The 22,555-nt window shown below is 46.7% G+C and overlaps 1 protein-coding gene and 1 non-coding gene across 3 annotated transcripts; both read left to right on the top strand.

Moving 5' to 3' along the window:
* Window positions 1–2,492: 2,492 nt before the first annotated feature.
* Window positions 2,493–2,574, top strand: TRNAS-AGA (transfer RNA serine (anticodon AGA)). The gene has a single exon. It is a non-coding gene; the product is annotated as a tRNA-Ser (tRNA).
* A 479-nt stretch (window positions 2,575–3,053) lies between these two features.
* Window positions 3,054–22,330, top strand: CFAP418 (cilia and flagella associated protein 418). 2 transcript variants are annotated; one of them, XM_072734283.1, is made up of 6 exons: window positions 3,054–3,239; window positions 8,191–8,278; window positions 11,040–11,104; window positions 11,638–11,703; window positions 16,305–16,400; window positions 20,171–22,330. In XM_072734283.1, exons 1-6 carry the CDS (start codon window positions 3,085–3,087, stop codon window positions 20,322–20,324), a joined length of 624 nt encoding a protein of 207 aa, XP_072590384.1. In that variant the 5' UTR covers window positions 3,054–3,084; the 3' UTR covers window positions 20,325–22,330. The 2 variants fall into 2 exon arrangements, with proteins under 2 accessions (XP_072590384.1, XP_072590383.1); XM_072734282.1 differs by lacking the exon at window positions 20,171–22,330 and adding an exon at window positions 16,716–17,087 and having other exon boundaries at window positions 3,055–3,239.
* The last annotated feature ends 225 nt before the right edge of the window (window positions 22,331–22,555 follow it).

Genomic DNA, 22,555 nt, shown 5'->3' on the forward strand with positions numbered 1-22,555 from the left:
CAACTCCCTGAGAACGGTGCGAGCACGAACCAGGCTCAGAGCTTTCCTCAGCTCCTTGGAAAAGCCAACAGGGCTCTGTTTTCTTATTCCAGACACCTTTTCCCTAAAATACTTCCGTAGAAAGTATTGCTAAGTGATGCAATAACGCACGGCATGCTCCTTTTCCCATGTCTGATAATTGTATCATCTGCACACTCTTGGCTCTTCTCCTTTATGAAACACCTGACCCCAGGCACGCCTTCCAAAACCGTGAAAGACTTAGGGGACAAGGAATTTACGTCACTGTCTACACACATTAACAACTACAGAGACAATAAGTTAGATTCCTCACTTTGGAAAACAGAAAGGAAATTCCAAAAGAATATATGATGGCTTTTTTTTTTTGCTTTTTTTTAATCCTCTAATACGATTTGCATTAATGCAGTTGACAGTCCACTGAAGCCCACCTGGCATCGCTCCTGACACCCAGAGATTCTTAATAGTCCACTATCTATCATTTCACAGCTTATCACACAGCCACACACATACGTGACACGGGACATTTTGCCTCGTAGACACTGAATTTGTTTCCTCTCTCTAAGGCAAACCAGAAAGACACCACCACTCACGTCAAGAGACCCAACCAAGCGTTGAGTGCTCTGTAAGCGAGATTCTCTAAGCCCCGACCCCTGGGTGATCTATTTCTACGTGGGATTTTGTTAAAATGAGGATGGGAGTAGAAGAAGAAGTTAAGAAGCCCCAATACCTTCTAATAGTCATGCAAACAAATCAGAGCTACAACCATTTCCACTTTTAAGTTTTCAGTCCTTCATGCAAATCCTTTACCACGGGCTCAAAGAGTGTCTCAACCACTAGCCACACCACCTAAGATTTCCTCATTTCTAGAGAAGAATCAAAGCATTCGTTCAAGCCTCTTAAACTGGATGGCAACTACGTGCTCCTCCCCCTGGAGCCCACCGCAAGGACAACTTCAGCGTCACACGGCTTATTCCGGTCTTTCTGCCCCAGGCCGGTTCCAAGTACAATCACCTCGCAAGGCACCTTGGAGGGGGGAAAAACTTCTAAAAAGTTAAGGAGAAAATCAGATAGGATTCTTATGGCTAAGACAAAGCTGCTGAGAGCATAAAATAACCAGCGCCGCCCTACAGGTCAGAGGAGCGAGGCCTTGCGGGGAACAGTCAAGGTGGGCCTGACAGTGGTACCAGGAGCGGCTGCTGAGAGATGCCGAACGGCCTGCCCCAATGGAGACAAAGCCAGGTTCCGGAGCATTCGCAATCTCCCGGTGTAAGATCACCCAGGCTAGCGGATCCCAATGTACCCAAGTGACATCCTTGAGTGGAAAGTTAAGAAGACATTCACCTAACAAGCCCTGGTACATATAGTGTCCCAGACACAATAGCTAGAACTGACCTCGACCCCATACATTATAATAAAATGCGGCCAGGTAGCTAGACCAGGGTGAATTTTGAGTGTTCCTTTTGCTTTTTAAGGTCATTACTTCAGTGGTGAGTGTTTGTAACTTAATTCGAGGTCGCCTTTAACAAGGGGCTCCCAAAATCCATAAAAACGTAAACGGCGGGCTGCAGCAGGTGCCCTGGGCCCCAGCGAGACCTTGCGAACATGCCGCAGGCCGGGTCAGGGAAGCAGCTGCATTGCTTGGCTTAACTACTGCTGGGGTTTCCAAGGGTGCCGGCTGCTTTGGGGTCTGGGACAGCTCGGAGGCCGGGGTGCAGCGTCCCAGGAAGCTAGGGGGCATCCCAGGGGGTCATCTGGGGGGGGGCATCCCAGGAGGCATCCCAGGGGGGCATACCAGGGGAGCACCTCAGGGGGGCATCCAGGGGGGGGCATCCCAGGGGGGCATCGGGGGGGCATCCCAGGAGGCATCCCAGGGGGGCATACCAGGGGAGCACCTCAGGGGGGCATCCGGGGGGGCATCCCAGGGGGGCATCGGGGGGGGGCATCCCAGGAAGCACCCCAGGGGGCCATCCCAGGCGGGCGTCTCAGGGGCCACCCCAGGGGGCTTCCCAGGGGGGCAGCGCGCGCATCCCGCCGCACGCCGCCCGGACTGGGGCCTCGGGAGCTGTGACCCGGGTCGCGGGAGCGTCTGAGCGCCGCGTCCACGGATCGGGGGTCCGGCGCGCCGCGGCAGGTGCACGGCGGGGTGGGGGGCGGGGCTGGCGGCTCGGGGACCTCGGGGACCTCGAGGACCTCGGGGATCGCGAGCGCGCTGTGCCCCCGCGACGGCCCCGCCGGGAAAGCCCGACTGCACCAACTCCGTGTCTTCTGGATGGAGACAGAGAAGGGCTCGGGGCGCACGCGGCGCGCTCTCCGGGGCGGCGGGGCGGCGGGCGGCGGGCGGCGGGCGGCGGGCGGCCGGGCCGGGGCTCGGAGCGCGCTCGGGCTCGGGAGCCTCCCGCCGCCGCCGCCGCCGCTCCGCCGGGACACGTGTCCACGCCGCTACATAGGCCTCGCCGCCGCAACCCGCAGCAGCAGTAGTCGTGGCCGAGTGGTTAAGGCGATGGACTAGAAATCCATTGGGGTCTCCCCGCGCAGGTTCGAATCCTGCCGACTACGGGGCGGCGGCGCTCTCTGCCCTTCTTTTCATTTTTTTGCAGCCGACACTTGCTTTCGCTCGGAGGACTTCCCCCCGCTCCTCCCGCGCCTTATTTAAGGGACTTGTGAGCGGCGGGGACGCAGCCCGGGCCCCCCCGCGGGGCCGCAGAAGGAGCGCGCCAGGGAGGTCCGGAGCCCGGGACTGCGGTTACGACCTGGGTCCGGGAGGGGGAGACCGGGCGCAGCACGGCGGCCTGCAGCGCGGGGAAGCAGAGCGCCGCGGGCTCTCGTAGCAGCGGACAGCTCGGACCCCGCGCCCCGGGGACACCCCGCGCGCCCCGCGCCCCCCACGCCCCGCGCCCCCAGCCGCGCGAGCTCCCCGAGACCTCGGACGCCCGGGCCGCCCTGGCACCGAGAGCGCATGCGCGGGCGCGGGGGGGGGGTGGGGCGGCGTTCGGCGTAGCCTCGCGTTGCCCCTGGAAACCGCCCGGCGTCGACGCGACGCGAAGGGGAAAGTCGTCACGGTTCAAGATGGCGGAGGGTCTGGACGAGCTCCTGGACGAGGTCGAGTCCAAGTTTTGCCGACCAGGCCCCCTGAGGCGGGGCGCGGCCGGGCGGCCCCGCGGCTGCGGCGGCGGCGTCCTCGGCACCGAGCGGGACCGGGCCGCGGCGGAGGAGACCCTCAGGTTAACAGGCGGGAGGGGGCGGCCGGCCTCGTAGCGCCCGCTCCACGCCCCGGCCCACTGCCCGCCCGCCCGCGGTCGGGCCTGGTCCCAGCCCCGGGTCCCAGCCCCGATCCTCAGCCCTGATCCCAGCCCCGATCCCAGCTTGGATCCCAGCCCGGATCCCCAGCCTCGATCCCAGCCCCCGATCCCAGCCCCCGATCCCAGCCCCTATCCCAGCTCGGATCCCAGCCCCGGTCCCAGCCCCGATCCTCAGCCCTGATCCCCAGCCTACATCCTCAGCCCTCATCCCAGCCCAGATCCCAGCCCCGATTCTCAGCCCTCATCCCAGCCCCGATCCCAGCCCCGATCCTCAGCCCCGATCCCAGCCCAGATCCCAGCCCCAATCCTCAGCCCCGATCCCAGCCCAGATCCCAGCCCCGATTCTCAGCCCTGATCCCAGCCCCGATCCCAGCCCCGATCCTCAGCCCCGATCCCCAGCCTACATCCTCAGCCCTCATCCCAGCCCAGATCCCAGCCCCGATTCTCAGCCCTCATCCCAGCCCCGATCCCAGCCCCGATCCTCAGCCCCGATCCCCAGCTTACATCCTCAGCCCTCATCCCAGCCCAGATCCCAGCCCCGATTCTCAGCCCTCATCCCAGCCCCGATCCCAGCCCCGATCCTCAGCCCCGATCCCAGCCCAGATCCCAGCCCCGATCCTCAGCCCCGATCCCAGCCCCGATCCCAGCTCGGATCCCAGCCCCGATCCTCAGCCCCGATCCCCAGCCCAGATCCCAGCCCTGATCCCAGCCCCGATCCTCAGCCCCGATCCCAGCCCCGATCCTCAGCCCCGATCCCAGCTCGGATCCCAGCCCCGATCCTCAGCCCCGATCCCAGCTCGGATCCCAGCCCCGATCCTCAGCCCCGATCCTCAGCCTGGATCCCAGCCCAGATCCCAGCCCCGATCCTCAGCCCAGATCCCAGCCCCGCCCCTGGGACGTTGGAGACCTATGCGCCCCAACAGGAGGCCCGGGCATCGCCTCCCCCTGCGGCAGCCCTGGCCCCAGGAGTTCGCCCGTGTCACCCCGGGGACCCCGAGGTGGTGGGGGCAGAGGCCGAGCTCGCCCCGCCCCCACCCCCGTGTCACCCCGGGGACCTCGCGCTGACCCGCACTGTCGGCCTCTAGCCTCGTTGGGTTCAATCATTCAGGCTGAATGATCCTTGGGCCTGTTAGTGGAGAAAACGTTTCCCTTCTATTGGGTCATTAGCTGTGTTGTTGGCTTTTTTTTTTAACTCAGAGAATTCAATGAGATTCAGGTTATGATAAATAGCTAATTATTATGAACACCATATTAATCCAACCAGCTACCTTCTCCCCGTCACCCCCTGGTAAGGTCCCAGGAACTCTCAGGCATCCAAATTGAAATTTGAGGAGATTTCTTAAGTATTCAGGCTTTTGACCCAAAAAACTGCTTAGCACATCTGTCCATCTCTTTGATAAAATCATAAAATAATAAGGCTTCCTTTTCCCTCTCATTTTCTCCTCCATCCCAAAAGGTCAGAATTCTTGGCGTCAGAATAAATATTGTCCTTCAAAGTGATGAGTTAGGAGCCTCAGCGGTAACCGTGTTGGAAATGTTTGAAATCACACAGAGGCAGCTTTGGAACAGCCCAAGAAAGCCCTCCTTGTCAATATGTGCCTGCATCTGTGTTTGGTGTGGTCTAGGTGGTGTGTGCATGGTTGCCCGCTGGTATTTACCCGGCAGCGATGGTGCGGGCTTTATCACACGTGGCCTCTCATGGCATTTGTTTATAAAAATTGACCCCTGGAAGATAAAAACATTGAGAAGGTGCTAAAGTTCAGGAACAGGTTCTAAAAATGAGTTGTGTACTGGGCAGCATTGTAAAAATCAAGTGTAGACCCGACTAAAGGGACTGACTTTGAAGGGTCAGAGGCTTCCTGGACTGAACGTTTATGCAAATATCACCCTCCTTAATTTGTCCGTGACTGTCCCTGTGCTGGAGGTCTCTGTACTCACTCCTGGTCCATCCGCCATCGTCATCCCACCGCCGTGTTACTCTGCGATTTCTTTTCTTTGTATTCATTCCTTAGGCAGATGGAGAGAATTTATCAAAGAGCCTTCATCTTAGGAGAACTGGGGTGCCGAGGCATGGGATGTCTCGGAGCAGGAGGCCCAAAATGGGAAGGGCTGCCAAGGTGGATCCTTTTCAAGAGCAGGCCCCTTTATGCCTCTCCGTAGCCCGTTACTGCACTGCTAACATCCATCCACAATGTTTCTAGCCTCCCATCCCACCTCACCACATCAGATTGCTCAGTAACACATTTATAAATGTTGTAGCAGACCAGTACGTGTTCAAACTTTTCATTTGGTAATGTAGTTATAAAGGTAAATCATGCAAAAAACAGCAGCAAAAACCCTAAATCTAATACTGGAATACAGTCCCTATCGGGTATGTAATCTCAAACATAAAAATTTTATCCTGAACTAAAATTGGTATTTAAAAATTAGAAACCGATTTATATTATGAATTTATTATAATAACAAGAGACAAAAAATAAAAATAAAAAAAAATAACAAGAGACTACCTGCCAATTGTATGGCGAGGTAGCCAGTATCTCTTCCCTCCCTGTTAGGAAGTAAAATAGTGAAGTTTTCTCTTAAAATGATAGGCCTGCAAATAATAAAATAAATGAGCATGCTGCATCTGGATAGCAAGAACAACTGCTAGTGCAAGTGGTCTGAAACATTCATGAGTTGTTGGAGTGCTCACAGTGATCAAGAGGGGTGCATGATTAGTTTTAAAAAAAAACTGCTATAGGTTGAACTGCAATAGGACTAAAGTGTTTCAGGATGATACAGATGGGAATATTTGTAGATAATATAGCCTCCTAGATAATAGCTACAAATAATAGCCAACATTTATTGAGTCCTTTCTATATGCTAACTGCTTTGTATGTGTTATTTCATTTACTCTCCCCAACCCTATGAGGTGAATAATACTATTATCCGCCTTTCACCGACCAAACTAAGACTTAGTAGAAGAGTTACTTGCCCAAGGTCATATTTCCAAGTCTGCCAGAATATTGTAAATCTAGATTTAAGCTCTTATATATACCTTTCATGTTTAATTGTGACTTTCAACTGTTTGTACCTTTTTACATAGAGTATACCTTTTATTTTTTATAAAAACCATATCTATAAAAACCAAGATTATAATGTAAGAATAAAGTTGGGGGGAACTAATAAATGTCTATTAACCTTTGATTAAGATTATTGTATTATAAGGACACCTGGCGGGCTTAGTTGGAAAAGCATGTGACTCTTGGTCTCAAGGTCGTGAGTTTGAGCCCCACAGTAGGTGACGAGATTACTAAAAAATAAACTTTAAAAAGAAAAAGATTATTGTATTATAGCATCAACAAACAAAAGTATTATATAGTCCTTTAAAATTTGTTGTATGAGTTCTCACTGAAATGATGGCATTCTTCTTTTTTTTTTTATTCACTTCTACCTTAAAGCATAGGCAGTTGTATGCGTCATGAGATTGTATAACAGACCAGAATATTATGTAAGTTTGGATCCCTAATAGTGTTCATTGGTTTGATAAAGTTTGAGTGTATCTGATTCTCGAAATCGTGAAACTGCGTGAGGGAGGAGAGCCCAAAGGGTATGTTGTGAAAACTAAAGGAGGAGAGAATTTCAAGAGGACAACGTAGCAACCTGAAGGAATTGAAGGAATTGGTACCCAACAGGTCAGGTGTTTCTGAAAGATTAAAAGAGGATTGGAACTGAAAAGGGCCATTGAATTCAGTGATGTGGGCAGTATTGACCTTTGAGGGAAGAATTTCACTATCGTTGAGGAATATTGAGTCCGGAGACAGACAGGCTGTTACACCTGGAAGAAGTTTTAAATAGTTCTCTAGACCTCCTTTTTACAGATAAGAAACCTGAGGTTCGGAGAGGTTAAATAGTTTAAAGAGGCAACGCCTAGAGACAGAGGGAACCAGACATAGGGCGCAGGCAGCACCGCCTGGTTAGACTCTAAGCAGTAACTACAGCCTATGATCCTGAGGTTAAGGATTTTCAGAGTAAATATGTTTCTAAAGTTAGAGTCTGGCTAAAAAGCTTGTCTTCTAAAACAAGAATCTTTATGGTCTAATGAAGTTATAAAGCTGATATGAAGCATCTGTGACATACAAGCTCTGAAAAGAGTTGACCTTGTTTAGTGTTAGGTGTCCAGGCTGCCCTAGATTCAATTCCAAGCCTCTCCTCCCACTGGGCATATGACCTTGAGTGAGTTTCTGAAACTCTCAGTCCCTGCTTCTTCATCTATATTGTAAGTATTCAGTAAATGTTAGCTGTTAAATAGAGGTTTTGTGCAGTAACAGTTTGTACCAGTAATCCTGTGCTGGCTTTCCCTGTGCAAGGTGGAGAGGTAGTGGAGATGCTCTGTCAAGTGAATAGTGCTTTTATATATATATATATATATATATATATATAACAGTGATCGTTTTGATTATATAACCTTCAGCTCCTGTAGCAAAGGGATATGGTTATTTAACTTACAATGGAACTTCTAGGGAAAAAATTAGACTCATTAAAATTATCTTTGTTTATAATTCTCAGGTTCTACTTATAATTGTACATATTTTATATTCTTTAAATAAGTGGTTTGTGTAATTTAGAAAAGTGCATGCTCACCTTTCTCTTGAATACAATGCAGAGCTTTAAATGTCTTAAGTGTGAAGATAGTAAAGTACGAATGTGAATTTTTTTACCTGATAAACTACATCTTTGTCTCAACAATCTTCAACTACGTCCATAGAGGGAAAAAAAATAATTAGCATCACATTTATCCTTCTGTTATCAACTGTAGAAATAAACTATTTAAACAAAAATTCTTCTGATACTGACTTTATCTGTACTTAAACTTCATCTGTTTTCTTTTCAGATCAGCAGAAACATTTGAGAAAGAAGATGATCTTGACAGTCTTATTAATGAAATATTTGAAGAACCCAACTTGGACAAAAAACCCGTTGTAAGTTAAGTATTATAAATGTGCAGTAATTCTTTCATTATTTCAAGACATGTTTAGAATAGTCTGAAAATGTATAGCATGCACAAGTATCTGTAGTCCTTTGAGTTCTGAAAAATACAATTATTTTAAGGCAGTTATTCCACTTAAGAGTTGTAGAAGAAATAAAATATTAAAAACTCTCATTAATATGTTTTGCTGTTCATTTCTCAGCAAGAATGAAAAATTTAAAAAGCTATTTAGAGAAGACAGCTCACGGGTAAAGTTGGTTACTTTAATTCTATATCCTAAGAACATTTTTTTAAAAGACCAAAAACAGCTTTTATTATAGAAATGTGTTTAGTATCTCAAATGCAGTGTCATTGCTGTTATCCCATGACCCAGTGGGTAAATTGTTAACATTTTCACATCTTTAAGTGCTTTTGTACATATCAGCTGTATAAAAAGCTCATAAAACAGTATAACAGCCAGCTGTATATTTACCACCCATAGTGAACATACCTCACTGTCTTGTCATATTGGATTTTTCTTCTAAAGAAATAAAAATTATAGATCTAGTTTAAGTACTCTCCATAAAAAATAATAATAATATAAACATTTTAAAAATTAAAAAGTACTCTCCAAATCCTACTCTGCTGCCTTCCTTCCCAGAGGTAATCTGTCCTTTCCATCAATACCTTTATATTTTAATTGTACTTGTATAATCGTAAACAATTTGAAATGATGTCTGCCGCAGTTTGTTTATCCACTTCCCTGGTGATAGACATCTAGATTGTTTCCAGTTGTTGCTTTTAAAAACGGTGTTGCATTGGATATCTCCACCTTTTACCTACATACAGGAGTTTCTCTAGGATGTACAAACCTAAGGAAGGAATTGCTAGGTTATAAGGTGTGCTTACCTTCAACTTTTCTACCCTTTGCCAAAATGTTTTCCAAAATGATTATATCACTTCTATTCTTCTCACCAGCAGTGGATGAGAAGCTGTATACATTAATTTTTACCAGTGTGGTGGGTATAAAATATATTTGTGAGATTTTCACCGGATACCAAATGGAAGTTGAAGTTACAGAGACCACAAAGAAAAAAGAAAATCTAAGAAATAGAATATCAAAGAGGTTCTTTTAAAGGGGGCAGATTAAAGCAAGATAGACTAAAAATCTCTAGTCGGTGGTGGTGGTAAGTACACGGGTGTGAGCCACTTTTATTTTTGTCAGCCAGACTAAAAATCAGATGACTAATAGCTTAAGATCTTTATTTCTCTAAATTTAGCATTTTCAGTTCATAAGCAGGTGGTAAATAAGCTGAATGATGACCTAGGTGATTAACGTGTCAACATAGTAATAAGGCTGTTGAATACTCTGCAAACAAGCATGCATCATAAATGCTCTTGAATAGCAACACTGATTTCATAATAGAAAAGACCACAGATGTTCTTGTTATTCATGGATCATCTGAACAATTTGGTGTGTATGTCTGTGTGAGGAGAAGGAAGAAGAGGAATACTTTGAGGAGAGGGAAGAATTTCTCTGCCTTGACTTTAAGATACACTAATTTGAAATAATAATTCGTACAGTCATGAAGAGGTAAACTTCCATGCGCTTGTTCTGAGCGCTCCCTTCTTTTAGTTATTATATTCCCGTTCTCCAGACTGCAAGGGAGTAAACAACCCAAATAAACTTCTGGAGGAGAGCGGGTCTGTGGGAAACACAGACGGGGTGAGGAAAAGAGGGGTCCATGCCCACCATCCAGACGGGATCGTGCCTCTGGGAGTACCGCTTCCTCCCCCCGCCTCGCCCCTTCTGTTGAGTGTCTGAAAGCCCTAGAACAACTGCCACCACGTGTGAGCCTGGATGGTACATGGAACGTGTCTCCCCAAATAAAAAGACTCACGCACATTATTATTTCTCAGACATGCACCAAAAATTTTTCCAGGTCTGTTTAACATCAAATAAAAAGGTTAAGCGAAATAGTAAAATGAAATATTTTTGCCTCCATTAAATTTCTTCACCTACTAGGTAAAATGAAGGCATGTCTCTGCATAGTTTAAATTGCCTTTTCTCCAACTTCCTTCCTTTCCTTGGCGGTGGTCCTAGTATGCGGTTGGTTTATGTTGTTTGGTACCATATACCAGTTAACACTTAATAAATGCTTCCTGATGATGATGGTGTTATGTAACCATATAGGAACTACTGTATGCTCGCGCCTAGGTAGTTCTCCAATTTCCCTTGAATGTCTATTGCTCGATACCATTCCATTTGATCAAAATTAATATTCCTGAAGTTACCCAGGAGTTTGGTTAGTTTATTTTTAGTTCAGGTGAGTACCCTTCACAGCCTTTAAAAATGAGTCTGAGTTGGTTTTTTTTTTTTTTTTCCCCTCCTCAATTGAATTTTTCCAGGATGAAGTTTTAAATAGCAGATCCTTCATATTAAATCACTGGACTTAGTATTAACTGAAGAGTTATAAAGTGACTCTAAATCTTTGCATGCTAATAACGGCAATATATCAGTTTCCTAGACTAAAAGCTAGTGGAGTAATTTATAACTTCCTCGGGGAGGTCTACTTCCCTTTTGCCTTTAAAAGGTCTTGATCATTGTTTCTTTTATTTCAGAAACTTTAAAATCATACAAAATTTTTATTGAAGCCATTTGCAAAATATTCTCGTTATAAAATAAAGAATATTTTCATGTTAAAATTCTCCATAAGTTACCCTTGGCCTTTTATTGTTTTGTTTTGTTTTGTTTTGTTTTGTTTTTTTAACAGAAATTAAAATCTAAATCTTCATGTAACCCATCTGTCAGAGCTTCAACTCAAAGCCTTGGTAAGAGGTAAGTTGAGATTGCTTTAGTGAATCACACACGCTAGTGAACAAACACTAAGCAAAGTCTAGTAAATTTACCATTTAAACAACAGTGACGTTGAACAACAAAGCACTGGCTGGCTTTCAGGAGAAAGACCGATAGCAGTATCTTCCCTGTCCTTACGGCCTGTGATCCCTTGGTGTAGAACTTGAATGGAAGATTATTGCTATTGTAAATAATTTTCTGCCATGAAAAAAAAAAGTGTGAACAGTTTCTTAAAATTAACGTTCTGTTATATTCTTCAGTGTTTACTTTGTCCCTTGTATTATTTGGCAAACACGTTTTTCTGTGACTCATGTTAACTTCTTGAGTGTTCTGAATGTACAGGTTATATCCAATAATGCAGTGATCCTGGAGTAAATGGCTCTCCTTTGAAATAATTGGCCTGCTTGGAAAAATATACAGTTTGATTATAAGAATATAGAGTCAATGAGGTCAAATTAACTTCTCATATTTTTTTTTTGTCGTAATTTTTTTCTTCCGTCTGCTGAACTGTCTAGTTGCAGCCCAGTGTACCTTGGTGGGAGCACTGCCCCATGTGGCATTGGAACAAATACTTCACAGAGGTAGGATGTCAGAAATTGATTCTGTCTCTCTCGGGGCGCCTGGGTGGCTCCGTCCATTAAGCGTCCGACTCTTGGTTTGGCTCAGGTCATGATCTCAGGGTCGGTGAGACCGATCGAGACCGATCGAGGCCTGCGTTGGGCATCCTTGCCCAGCATGGAGCCTGCTTAAGAGCTCTCCTCCCTCTGCCCCACCCCACACACAGGCACACACTCTCTCTCAGTCCCTCTCTCAAAAATTAAAAAGATAAAAAATGGCCTCTAAGATGGTCCATTCTGGTTGACTTTCAAAGAGCAAATATTTCATGAAGATTTTCTTTTATATAGTACCTTCTTACATGTACTTTGAATGGGTTCTAGCATAGAAGCGTCTCACTCCAGATGGAAATTAAGTAGACAACATAATAGCCTATTTTATATGATCCTAGCACATAATACTGATCCATGAGCATTTGCCAATTTGATCCATCAAACCCCTTCCTACTTTGTGCACAGCTACAGGACGAAAAAACACGTACTGTTTGCACATGTATACATAGGTAAATGTGTGTATTCACGGGCCTCTTCTCCCTCACCATTACAAAGATCCCTCATCATCCAACCTCTTCCTAACACAGATCTGCAACCACAAAAAGAGAAGCATATACCAGTTCATGTGCACATAAAACATTTTATGTGTGAAATACTTTCTGCTGTCTGGAGCACATTTTTATATATGCTTATTAATTCAGCTCCACAGGGGGGGAAAAAAACAAGAAGCAAATAGAGCAAGACTTTTTAACCCCATTTTAGAAATGAGGAAATCGAGACACTGGTGTTAAATTCATTGAACACATATTAATTAACCACCTGCTTGCTGGGTCCTACATAATGTGAAGGGAAAGTGCAGGGTACAATAAGCATAGATAATTAGCACCCCCCCACCCCGAAATATGAAGGGTTAGGGAATGCTTTCCAAAGCAAAGAACATTTCATCAGAGTGCAGGATGAAAAGTGAATTAGCAAAGAGGGGAAATCATGAGAGCCAGGGGGCACGCAGTATTAGATGATCCCTGAGCTGGAGTAGCGGAGGGCAGCCAGGTGAACTGGAGCAGAGTCAGTGGGGGGAAGATGGCTCTTGATGGGGCTGCAGAGGTAGTCGAGGGACATTTCTTTTGGGGTCCTGTAGTCCTCTGGAGGACTTCAGAAAAAGTATGTCATATGCAGAGGAAGCCATTGGTTGTTTGAGGGGGGGGGTTGTTTTTGGCAGTTGGGATAGCAATCCTGTATGTGTTTCTGAGAAAAGTCACTTTGGCTGCTGAATGGAAAATGGATTGGACTTTGGAGGGGCAAGACAGGAGAGGAGTCAGCAGGCAGTAGTTAGAGTGCTCCAGCAAAGATTCCACGATGGTAGCTGTGACCTGAGTAGTGACAGTGGCCGTAGGGAAAAGGTGTCATGTTTGCACCATTTAGAATCTAGAATGGTTTTAAATGGGTTTAAATGGCTACAGGAAGTAAAAGAGAATGTTCTCAAGAACGACTTCCAAGTAATGTGCCTTCCCGAGGTCGCGTAAATTATCTCAAACCTCAAATAGGCAACTTGTTCCTGGTCCCCCGTCCTTCCCAGTATACCAGTTAATAGGGCCGCGTGGTGTTTGCAAGAGGGGAGAAGCTCAGCTGTTTCTGCTGTTGTGGCTGCTGTTTTTCCCAGCTGTCCAGACGGCAAGGCTTCTTAGACCGCTGTGTAGACCAGAGTTGACGGAGACACCAGACTATTGGGGGCATTCCCATCATGAACACCTTATAAATGGTAAAGATTGTGTGTATTAACTGGACAAAAGGACAACGCTGTTGGTGCCACCTTCGTATTTCCTCTCCCTCCACATTTTGGAAGAATCCTGACAACTTCCCTTTCACTAGAATCGTGCCCCTTTTTAGATATCCTCTTGTTAGGTAGGTATGGGAGAGAAATATATTTAAGCCCTGAATATGAGCACTGACTTCCAAGCCCAGGGCATAAAGGAAATGGAGTCTGTTCTACCTATTTTCTATGTGTTTTATTTGTTTGATTTCTAGATAAAGCTCTGGTTTGGGAGTACTGCTGAATGATTTTAGGGTGTGAGGCCTTGAGTCCTTTACGCAGTTGGGGGGAAGGAGAAAGGGTAGTAGTAGCAGGAAGCGTGGTGGCATTAATAAGGTATAGATAAAATCAAGGCGTTACTTTCAAGCCATATCGAATTTTACTCTGCTGTTTTTTGAACTACTTGCAAGACTGGATTATTCCACGCACTGCTACTAATTATGATCTAATAGAGTGAATCGTAGCAGCAGAGTGATTTCTTAGCTGCAAGTTAGTTTTATTTTTCTCACAGGGCAGTGTTTGTAGGAAAATGTAGTAGTGTGACTAGATTTGAATAAACTACTAAATTTTAAATTAAATTAAAAAGCTGTATTTAACATTATGGTTGAGATTTTACACATACAAAACATCAGGAAATTCGAAATTATAGTTCCCACACCAGCAATAATTTAGCCAAATTGCACATATGTATTAAGGCATTAAAATTAACACTCTGTGCAATCATGTAATAAACTACATATGCATAAGAAAGCAAGTTACGGCAGCTTTGGGAACCATCATTTTGCATTTCCTGAGTCGTGCATTCAAAATCCAAGTTCAAATGTGTACAAATATAATTGTGTTGGATTTCCATATGTACAAATACAACTCTATAAATTGCTGCGTCTGAGAGAAAATATGGAGTTGTTTATGAAACTTGTATAGATTTTGAGTGTTTAGTTATTTTTAATAATGACTTTTAAAATAAAAAGCATCTATTTTCAAAGAAATCTTCAGGCCAAAAAATAATTGCAATTTTGAAGTTAACCATATCTGAATGTTAGAGGGAAATAAGTGAAAAAAGTTCTCATGATGGGGTGTTTTAGTTATGTTTTTATTGAAGAATTGAATGCTTATTTCTTAAAAATTAAATTTGAGAATGTATAAAGAGAAAGATAATAATCTTTTCTCGTCTCCTTTCCCACTACCCCTGAGGTAGCCAGTGTTGGCTGCATAGTATATAACCTTCCACATTTGCTTCCATGTTCTTACAAACTTACAAACACCTATACAGGAAATTTTTTTGGTTGTTTTTACAAAAATAGGCTTATGCTGTATATGCTGGCTGGGTACCTTGCTTCGGACATCCCTCTAAGTCACTAGATGAATCTAATTCTCTTTACCAGCTATCTAATAATCCATAGCATAAATAGACTGCATATTATTCAGTATTTTCCCTTTTTAATAGGTATCCAAGTGATATCCTGGTTTTTTGCCACTTCAGCAATTCTGCAGTGCAGTAAAAATTCTTGAGATAAAGGCTTCTGGACTGATGTTTTTCTTTATATGTAATAGGTTCCAAAAAATGGGGTTGCTGGAGCAACAGCTAGGGATTATTTTAATTTCAAAATAGTGCTAACCTAAGGTTTTTCCCAAAAGGTTATAGGAATTCACATAGCCACAAGGAATCTCTGAGAGTGCTAATTTTTGTTGACTTAATTGGTTAAAACATTTATTTTGTGGTTGCTTTAAATTTTCATTGTGTTATATTTTAACCATTTAACAACCAGTGTGGCAGTCACCGTTATAAGCACCTTACCAATGTCAACTCAGTAGATCCTCAGAACAATTCTATGAAGCATATATGTATTATTATTCCCTCCCATTTTACAGATGGGGAAACTGAGTCACAAAGAAGTTACCTGACTATAGTTACACAGCTAGTAAATAGTGGAATCACATTTGAACCTAGGCAATCGGTCTGCACAGTCTGTGCTCTTAACAGCTATTCCGTGATGCCTGTATTAAGTTTTGTTATCATTTGTAAGCTCTCTTGGTGTATAGTATGAGTATTTGACTGTGTGTTGAAAACATTTTCTTCCACTCTGTCACTGGTCTTTTCGCTTTGTTTTTGGTATGTTCAAACCTCTTATCGAAGGGCCTGAGTGGCTCCGTCGGTTCAGCATCTGACTCTTGGTTTCAGCTCAGGTCAAGATCTCATGGGTCATGCAACAGAGCCCCACATCAGGCTCGGTGCTCAGTGGGGAGTCTGCTCAAAGATTTCTCTGCCCCCCTCCCCGTCTACGTGTGCATATGTGCAGGCGCATGCTCACTCACGCACCCACTTTCTCTCTCTCTCTCGATGTGAGAGGCACCCCTGAAAGTTTCAGTAGGAAGGGAAGCAATTTAAGTACCTTAAGTGGAGATCTCCCTCAGACCCAATTTGAAAACCATTGAAATAAAAGATGTGCACATCCCTTTTGTTCTGTATCTGTACAATATGCAGGTGCACACATGCATGTATAGAAAATGTACATAAAATATATATAACAAATATATCGGTGTGTGAGAGCTTAGAGCTTAGTAAAATAGCTTTGCACAGAAATTTAACCTGAGGACTTTTACCTGAAAGATGCATAATCCATCCTTTCATAAAACATTAATGCTTACTGCTCTGTTGTTTACTCGGTAATCTGTAGTATGGGGTGTATCCTATGAATAATTTCATATTTTCATATTTAGACAGCTACTAATCTTTAACATACTGTTCTTTTTCTCTGAACAGAGCCTGTGACCGCCTGCGCTGTGTAGCGTGTGACTTCAGGGTAGTCAGCTACGACGACTATATGTGGGACCAGTCATGTGATTATCTGTTTTTCAGGTATGTGTACAAAGAACTTCACCCCAGGGGAAAAAACGTGCCGCATATACTTTGTATTTTGCTATACCGTCTCTCGACGGGCTTGGCAGGACAATGGCCCCCACCTGCATACCTCCCTCATCTCCTCCTCTCCATCTGTCTGCTGTCAGCCCCGGTGGGGGGGTCGGGGGGTGACTTCCAGACGGGAGTATCATGACAGCCTTCTCACGGTTCTTCTGCCTACAGTCACTTCTTTCAGGCCACCCTTCTCTTGCTGAGAACAAATGCATAACCCTGAGTGTGCCATGCTCTCGCCCTAAATTCTTCCCCTTACAGAATCATGTCCGGGTTCCTTAGGACAGCATCCAGGACCCTTCACCGTCCAGCCCCCATCTGTCGGTGACCCAGCTTGTCCTTGCAGTTTACTTTTCGCCTTTACAAGAGTCCAGCTGCATCAGAGTACCCAGTACTGCCACTCCCTGTGACAGTGCAAGCTCTTCCCTTGCACTGGGAAAGGACACCTTCCCACCACCCCACCCTTTAGTAACCTAAGACCTGGCCTGTCCCTCAGGGCGTACAGTTCACTGCACATCTTCCATGATCCCCTCGCCACTCTGTCAACTTGGGAGTGAATTCATCATATGTGTCCAGGGCACTTTGTACCGCTTCTAGCACTCACTGGAATACAAGATTGAAAATCTCGGGTTGGTACGTGTCTGCCTCCTTCCTTGTGGTCAGGATAGTGTCTTTTTTTTTTAAGATTTATTTTTATTTATTTATGATAGACATAGAGAGAGAGAGAGAGAGAGGCAGAGACCCAGGCAGAGGGAGAAGCAGGCTCCATGCTGGGAGCCCACCGTGGGACTCAATCCCGGGACTCCAGGATCGCGCCCTGGGCCAAAGGCAGGCGCTAAACCGCTGAGCCTCCCAGGGATCCCCAGGATAGTGTCTTACTGGTATTTTTGCAGTTTATACATTCTTATACACTTACTCCATACCCAATTTTAAGATGTTGTAAGTTTTAAAAATGAATCTGAATTGTACATCATATGGGGCACCCAGATGGCTCAGTCAATTAAGCATCCAACTCTTAATTTCGGCTCAGGTCTTGATCTCGAGGTCATGAGTTCAAGCCCTATGTTGGGCTCTGTGCTGGGCGTGGAGCCTACTTAACAAACAAACAAATACATAAGTAAATAAACAAGTAAAAATAGGCTATAAATTATGCTTCACATTTTCAAAAAAAAAAATGAAGAGCTAAAAATTAGTGAAGTGTATATATCATGCATTTTTAACCCTCCCCCCATTGCCCAGACCTAGGCCTAAACAAGAATTATATTTTCTAATACAAGCAATCAGAATATATTGCATCTCTCTCTAGAAGCATAAAGAAAAAGGTGAGAGTCTGTGTTCCACACCTCGTCTGGCAGCCGTTCTCTTGTAAATCCACAGGAGTCTCCACTTCATGAATCGTTTTTTAAAACTCTTTCACATCAAACCACTTTGAAAAATCCCACGAAAACTTTGAGACCTCTCCCACACATACAGAAAAATTCAAATATACAAATTCATGGAAAAATTACAGCTTGCGAGGTTTCACATTTCCCAGCCCAAATGAAGCCTAATGCAGTCCCAAACACCCAGGTCAGGTTAGCCCACATTTAATCCCAGAGTTGGAAAGGTTAGCTTTTGATTTCAGGTCTGTTTTGCCATTTCTGACTCCTCTCCATCGTCTTTCTGTCCTAACTTCTGGTTACTGTAATGAGTGGTCAGTAATCCCTCCCCCCCGTGTCACCAGTGGGAACCATCAATTTTTATACGACAAGCATAGAATAATAGGATGCATATCACATCAGTGCTGTGCTGAGCCCTCTGTGCCTGGATGGAGGGAGGGAAAAGAGTGAGGTGTTCGGGGGAAAGCTAGGAAGTGGAAGATTTTCACATCCAGTGGCCCGGCTGTGTGAATGAGGATGCGATGGGCTGAAAGGAAGGAGCGGAGAGAAGATGAAGCACTTGAGGAGGGTGAGGGGTGGTGCTAGCTAAGGAAAGCACAAGTGGGTGGTCACCAAAGAAGGCAAGATAAAAGGCAGATGGGGGGGGGCATTTATTTTTAGTGTTGTCAGTCTGCACATTGGCTTGTCCTTATAAACGACAGAAATGCGTATACTAGCTTTGATAAGTTCTGCAATTTTCAAAAAGTAGTAGAAGCTGTAACTTGATCATCCTGCAAAAATAGCTAAATAAAATGCTTTTATTTTTCCTACTAAATCATTTTCTTAATGGGAAATTAGTTTTCTAAGCTCTTAAGATACGTGCTTCCTAAAAAACATTTGAAGTGCATTAATCGGTTTTCTGGCTATCCATGACTCCCCGACTCATAAAATCTCTAAGGATTCAGTCAGCTGTTAAACTTGTCACCGTATATTGCAGATTGAATAAAGAAGGTTTAGTTTTCATTTGTGGAGTATTTTTCTTTCCGATAAAGCTTAGCTTATCCATTTCTCCCCCCAGATTACTATAACGCTGAGGTGGTCAGAGTCTCAGTTTCCTGAAATCAAACGGTTGCCCTGGAAAATCTCTTAGGTTTTGTTAGGTTCAAAACCTAAATTATGCCTGGATTCTGTACAGCATGGAGTGTGGTGCCCATTGGCCACCAGAGGGCACCTTGTGGCCTGCCTCCTGTCGCAGTGACCTCAAAAGGAACAGCACTTTGGGTCTCTTTTTAATATGCATACTTTATTTCATCATTTTGCTTTGTGTTTTTTCATCATTTCACTTTGAATTTTCCCCTTTTCTTCTGTCCTAGAACAGTTACGTAAATTCAGTACATGGATTATCGTGAAAATCATGAATTTCAGTTTGTGAAACTTTAATGAACCCCTGTAGTCTTTTTTATAGTAGCATCAGGTCTGATGGTTCTCATTTTTTATGATGGTGGTCCTGCCCACTCATTTAATTATCTTCACATTATTGACGTTTAAGGCAGGATAGACATTTATTCTGTGGCTAATAGTATATCTGGCTGATAAATAAGTCTATCATTGAAACGAGTGAAAGATACAGTATCAGTTCAACAAATAGAAGCAACAGGTACTTTTTGTCTAGAAGTGAAGAATACTTATAGGTAACACATCAGAAGCCTGTTGTCTTTATTCTCTCTCTTTTTTAAAAAGATTTTATTTATTTACCCATGAAAGACACAGAGTGGGGGTGGGGAGAGGCGGAGACCCAGGCAGAGGGAGAAGCAGGCTCCATGCAGGGAGCCCGACGTGGGACTTGATCCCGGGTCTCCGGGGTCAGGCCCTGGGCGTAAGGCAGCACTCAACCGCTGAGCCCCCCAGGGTGCCCTATCTTTATTTTCTTATCTGCCCCTCACTGGCCATGTTGCAGGCTTTTAGAATAAGGTGAGGTGAGGATCTGAGGTGGGAGATGAACCAGCATCCCTCCCAGTCCTCTCGTATCATCTCTGTAGGACCACCCCATAGTTCTTCACGCAGCCTTTTTAGTTCATTGTGCTGTGGCAGCAGCTTTAATAAACAGGCCTAGAGGACGGCCACACAGAAGTACTGGACCCAGAGGAAAGAGCATCAGGAAGAACACAGAAGCCCGTCCCCTGGTGTCGGGCGCGAGGACGAGGTCGTGTAGTGCTCAGCTGTTGTCAAGATAGGAAAACAAAGCAGTGAGAACTTTTTTTTTTTTTTAAAGTCCTTCAGCTCTGAGCAAAGCCAGAACTAAATGAGCAAAGCCAGAGCCAGAGCAAATGTGCTAAAGTCTCCATTCTTTATCACTAGGAACAACATGCCGGAGTTCCAGAAATTAAGAACGAAGCTGGTAAAGAAGCCGGGAGCCCGGGCCTATGCCTGCCAGTGTAGCTGGAGGACTGCCGAAGCCCTGACTGCCCTGCAGGCCGATCCTCAGCTCCGCTGGGTGTGCGGCAGGCACTAAGGGCGCGGAGCCGGGCACCCGGCTGTCCTCCCAGCTGTCCTTCTCCCGGCTGTCCTCCCGGCTGTCCTGCTCCCGGCTGTCCTCCTCCCGGCTGTCCTGCTCCCGGCTGTCCTCCCGGCTGTCCTGCTCCTGGCTGTCCTCCCGGCTTTCCTGCCCCTGGCTGTCCTGCTCCCGGCTGTCCTGCTCCTGGCTGTCCTCCCGGCTGTCCTGCTCCCGGCTGTCCTGCCCCTGGCTGTCCTGCTCCCGGCTGTCCTGCTCCCGGCTGTCCTGCTCCTGGCTGTCCTGCTCCCGGCTGTCCTGCTCCCGGCTGTCCTCCCGGCTGTCCTGCTCCCGGCTGTCCTGCTCCCGGCTGTCCTCCTCCCGGCTGTCCTGCTCCCGGCTGTCCTGCTCCCGGCTGTCCTCCCGGCTGTCCTGCTCCTGGCTGTCCTGCTCCCGGCTGTCCTCCCGGCTGTCCTGCTCCTGGCTGTCCTGCTCCCGGCTGTCCTGCTCCCGGCTGTCCTGCTCCTGGCTGTCCTCCCAGCTGTCCTGCTCCTGGCTGTCCTGCTCCCGGCTGTCCTGCTCCCAGCTGTCCTGCTCCCGGCTGTCCTCCCGCTGTCCTGCTCCCAGCTGTCCTGCTCCCGGCTGTCCTGCTCCCGACTGTCCTGCTCCCGACTGTCCTCCTCCCGGCTGTCCTGCTCCCGGCTGTCCTCCTCCCGGCTGTCCTCCTCCCGGCTGTCCTCCCGGCTGTCCTGCTCCTGTGGGGGCAAGGTGCACGGCAGTAGCACACCCCTGGAGACGGGCCGGAAATCCCCCTAATGACTCCACACGATGGATTCCCAAAGACCAGGTGGACGGGGAGACCGCGTGCTTTCATGCTTTTAATTCCTTGTTTTTGCCGCGGGGCCATTTCACTTAGGAAGGAAGGGAGCAAGGCGTCACATGCCCAGCCGGCCCGTCTCCTCTTACGTGGGACATTTCTTCTGCGCTTCACACCGATACGTAGCGGCCACCGGTCAGCAGGTGCAGGAGCAGCACCCGCTGACACACTCGGCTGCCGTCCTTCACCTCCAGCCCTCAGAGAGGGTAGAGCCCGGAGCCGGGCAGCGAGACCCGTGAGGGGCTGCGAACATCGTCTCCTCCAGCCAAAGATCGAAACTCAGGCGGGCGTCACCGTGATGAGTGGCCACTGGGGGTGTAGGCGGGTCGTGTCCGGTGAAGGGGGCCGCCACCTGCATCTCGCCCCGCCTTGCTAACTCCGAGTGACACTATGCACAAGTGATGAGCGTGTACTCTAGTTTTAGCTTCTCTCTTCTCCTTGGGTTCATTCCGATATCAATAGTCTGCTATTTTAGTAAATATTCACTTACATGTAAAAAACTTTTTTCAATGTCCCTAAGACCACAAGGAAAAAAATCTGAATATGAATAAACCCTTACTGGATTTTTTTTCCCCCAAGTGCTTTTCTCGCCTTTGGTGCCCACCATTCCACCAAGCGAACAGTGAGTAATCTCTCTCCGCAGGCGGCCTGTTGCCCAACGTACTGGTAAGGAGCGGTGAGGAGACAGAGCGGAGGGCGACAGGCAGGGAGCGTGTCGTGCTACTCCTCAACGGCACTGAGCCTGGAGGGGCTCGACGGTAGCGGCGCGAGGAAGTCAGTTACCTGGACGTCGCCAGGTCCCTGGTAACTCGGGGCTTCCCAGCCCTCCAAGCCTCCGTCCTGCCCGCGTCCTGCCCGCGTGCGAGGGGAAGCTCTAATGTGGGGCCCACGGCGTGGCCCAGGGGGTACCCAGAGTCAGGGCGGGATTGCTTAGTCCTGTGCCCACCCCGTCCAGTCCCCCCCACCTGCACGACGAGGCTGAGCCCCTAAACCCGTCTCCTGACCGAGGCGCACCTGCTCACCTGTGCGCCGGCTCTCGGCAGCCCAGCCCGTCAGCAGCGCGGTGGCCCCTTGCTGGCACAGGCTTAGGTTTCTGTACTGACACCAGGTACACATTTTTACCTTTGAATAAAAATGTTTTCCTCTCCAAGATTTTACCTCTGTGTAATTTTATGAGAAGCGAAGTGATTTGATGGAGGAACCATTCGTCACAACGATGTTTTCCTTTTATCCAAATGAGCGAATTTACCAAACCATCAATTTGACTATATTCTCTTCTCTTTTACCATTGCATAACCACCCTAGACATCGCGTACATTGCCACGTTTGGCGTCCCGCAACCCAATTCCCCAAGGCCAGAAGTGTGCACGTGGGT

This window comes from Vulpes vulpes, chromosome 13, assembly GCF_048418805.1.
Source record: "Vulpes vulpes isolate BD-2025 chromosome 13, VulVul3, whole genome shotgun sequence".
Classification (NCBI taxonomy): domain Eukaryota; kingdom Metazoa; phylum Chordata; class Mammalia; order Carnivora; family Canidae; genus Vulpes; species Vulpes vulpes.